Source organism: Chanos chanos, chromosome 12, assembly GCF_902362185.1.
Source record: "Chanos chanos chromosome 12, fChaCha1.1, whole genome shotgun sequence".
NCBI classification, from domain to species: Eukaryota; Metazoa; Chordata; class Actinopteri; order Gonorynchiformes; family Chanidae; genus Chanos; species Chanos chanos.
The window spans coordinates 1,360,001-1,362,500 of NC_044506.1; the positions used below are offsets into that span (position 1 = coordinate 1,360,001).

Below are 2,500 nucleotides of genomic sequence, written 5' to 3' on the forward strand. Positions count from 1 at the left end.
CTCTCTCTATGTCTCCTCTCTCTTCCCCTCTCTTCCCCTCTCTCTCTCTCTCTTTCTCCCTCTCTTGTGTGTTTTTTATAGCACTTTGGCTCAGGAGTCTGGTGAATAATGCAGAGATGTGTCTGGGAGTAGTGCTGTATGATTTGTGTGTGTTTGTGTGAGCGAACGGCTGAGGGTAAAAGAAAAAAGAGCGTGAGTTTGGAATCATGCTTCAGTGCAAATTAGCATGAAAAATTCCATTAAAACATCAGAGGCCAATGAGAATCTTAAGCCTTTTACAGGACAGAGATGAAAGGTTTTTCTGTGCTTCATATCCATTCCACAGATTATCCACAGTTCTCTATGTATACCTTATGCAATTTCTTATATAAGCTCTTCACAGGAAAAGAGGAGATTTTCTTCGAGTTCCTTCTGTATCCTCTGTTCTTCAGAAACACTGTCTATTTCTCTAAAGGCAGTGCAGTAGAGTTACCATAAAGTTACACAGACTGAAACAGCTACACTGAGTTCAACTTCAGTTAAACGAGAGGTAAAACTGAGGTGAAGTACTGACACTTAAATAGAGCTGACAAGAGTTCATGATGAGTTAAAAAGGTTTGTTAGTTAAAAAGGCCAGTTACTTTAAAGCCCTCAACACTGTTATTCTCAATACCAACCTCCACACCACCATAAACACCACTCTCAACATCCCCAACACTCTCAACACTCTTAACACCACCATAAACACAACTCTCAACACTCTTACCACTCTCAACACTCTTAACACCACCATAAACACCACTCTCAACATCCCCAACACTCTCAACACTCTTAACACCACCATAAACACCACTCTCAACATCCCCAACACTCTCAACACTCTTAACACCACCATAAACACAACTCTCAACATCCTCAACACTCTCAACACTCTTAACACCACCATAAACACAACTCTCAACATCCCCAACACTCTCAACACTCTTAACACCACCATAAACACAACTCTCAACACTCTTAACACTCTCAACACTCTTAACACCACCATAAACACAACACTCAACACTCTTAACACTCTCAACACTCTTAACACCACCATAAACACCACTCTCAACATCCCCAACACTCTCAACACTCTTAACACCGCCATAAACACAACTCTCAACATCCACAGCACACTCAACACCCTTAACACCACCATAAAAACAACTCTCAACACTCTTAACACCACCATAAACACAACTCTCAACACTCTTAACACCACCATTCACACGACTCTCAACATCCCCAGCACACTCTTAACACCACCTGAAAAGACAAAATGTTCCTCCCTGTGATACACCACACAGAATGTTCCTCCCTGTGATACACCACACAGAATGTTCCTCCCTGTGATACACCACACAAAATGTTCCTCCCTGTGATACACCACACAGAATGTTCCTCCCTGTGATACACCACACAAAATGTTCCTCCCTGTGATACACTACACAGAATGTTCCTCCCTGTGATACACCACACAGAATGTTCCTCCCTGTGATACACCACACAGAATGTTCCTCCCTGTGATACACCACACAGAATGTTCCTCCCTGTGATACACCACACAGAATGTTCCTCCCTGTGATACACTACACAGAATGTTCCTCCCTGTGATACACTACACAGAATGTTCCTCCCTGTGATACGCCACACAGAATGTTCCTCCCTGTGATACACCACACAAAATGTTCCTCCCTGTGATACGCCACACAAATTGTTCCTCCCTGTGATACACTACACAGAATGTTCCTCCCTGTGATACGCCACACAGAATGTTCCTCCCTGTGATACACTACACAGAATGTTCCTCCCTGTGATATACTACACAGAATGTTCCTCCCTGTGATACACCACACAAAATGTTCCTCCCTGTGATACACTACACAGAATGTTCCTCCCTGTGATACACCACACAGAATGTTCCTCCCTGTGATATACCACACAAAATGTTCCTCCCTGTGATACACCACACAGAATGTTCCTCCCTGTGATACACCACACAAAATGTTCCTCCCTGTGATACACCACACAGAATGTTCCTCCCTGTGATACACCACACAGAATGTTCCTCCCTGTGATACACCACACAGACTGTTCCTCCCTGTGATATACCACACAGAATGTTCCTCCCTGTGATTTGCCGTGTGCTCCCCTGTGCCCTCCTTTAAAACATTCCCTCTGTTCTCCAGCAGAACCTTCCCCTTGTTTTCTGTGTTCTCTGGATAACTGACCAGCCGGTTCTCTGGAGTTCTGGCCCGATGTGATGTCCCTGCTCTTGGACTGTCTCAGCTGGAGAGGCAGAACCGTTGGGCTCTGATGGCCGTTTTCTCTTCGTCTGACCCAAAAAAAACACATGTTCAGATTAACAACCGACAAAAGAGGGAAAGAAAGAGAGACAGAAAGCTGATGTGTGAGTGATCAAAATTCCTCAAATAGAATACATGTTCTCACTGTAGCCAGTCTATTTTTTCTCAGACTC

At 44.0% G+C, this 2,500-nt stretch overlaps 1 protein-coding gene across 1 annotated transcript in view; it reads right to left on the minus strand.

Moving 5' to 3' along the window:
• The window catches only part of LOC115825417 (sodium bicarbonate cotransporter 3-like), a 45,590-nt gene that overhangs the window by 14,890 nt on the left and 28,200 nt on the right, over positions 1–2,500 (minus strand). The window contains exon 12 of the mRNA XM_030789248.1: positions 2,253–2,356. Within this exon, the coding sequence (XP_030645108.1) occupies positions 2,253–2,356 (104 nt within the window). The remainder of the gene's footprint in view (positions 1–2,252; positions 2,357–2,500) is intronic.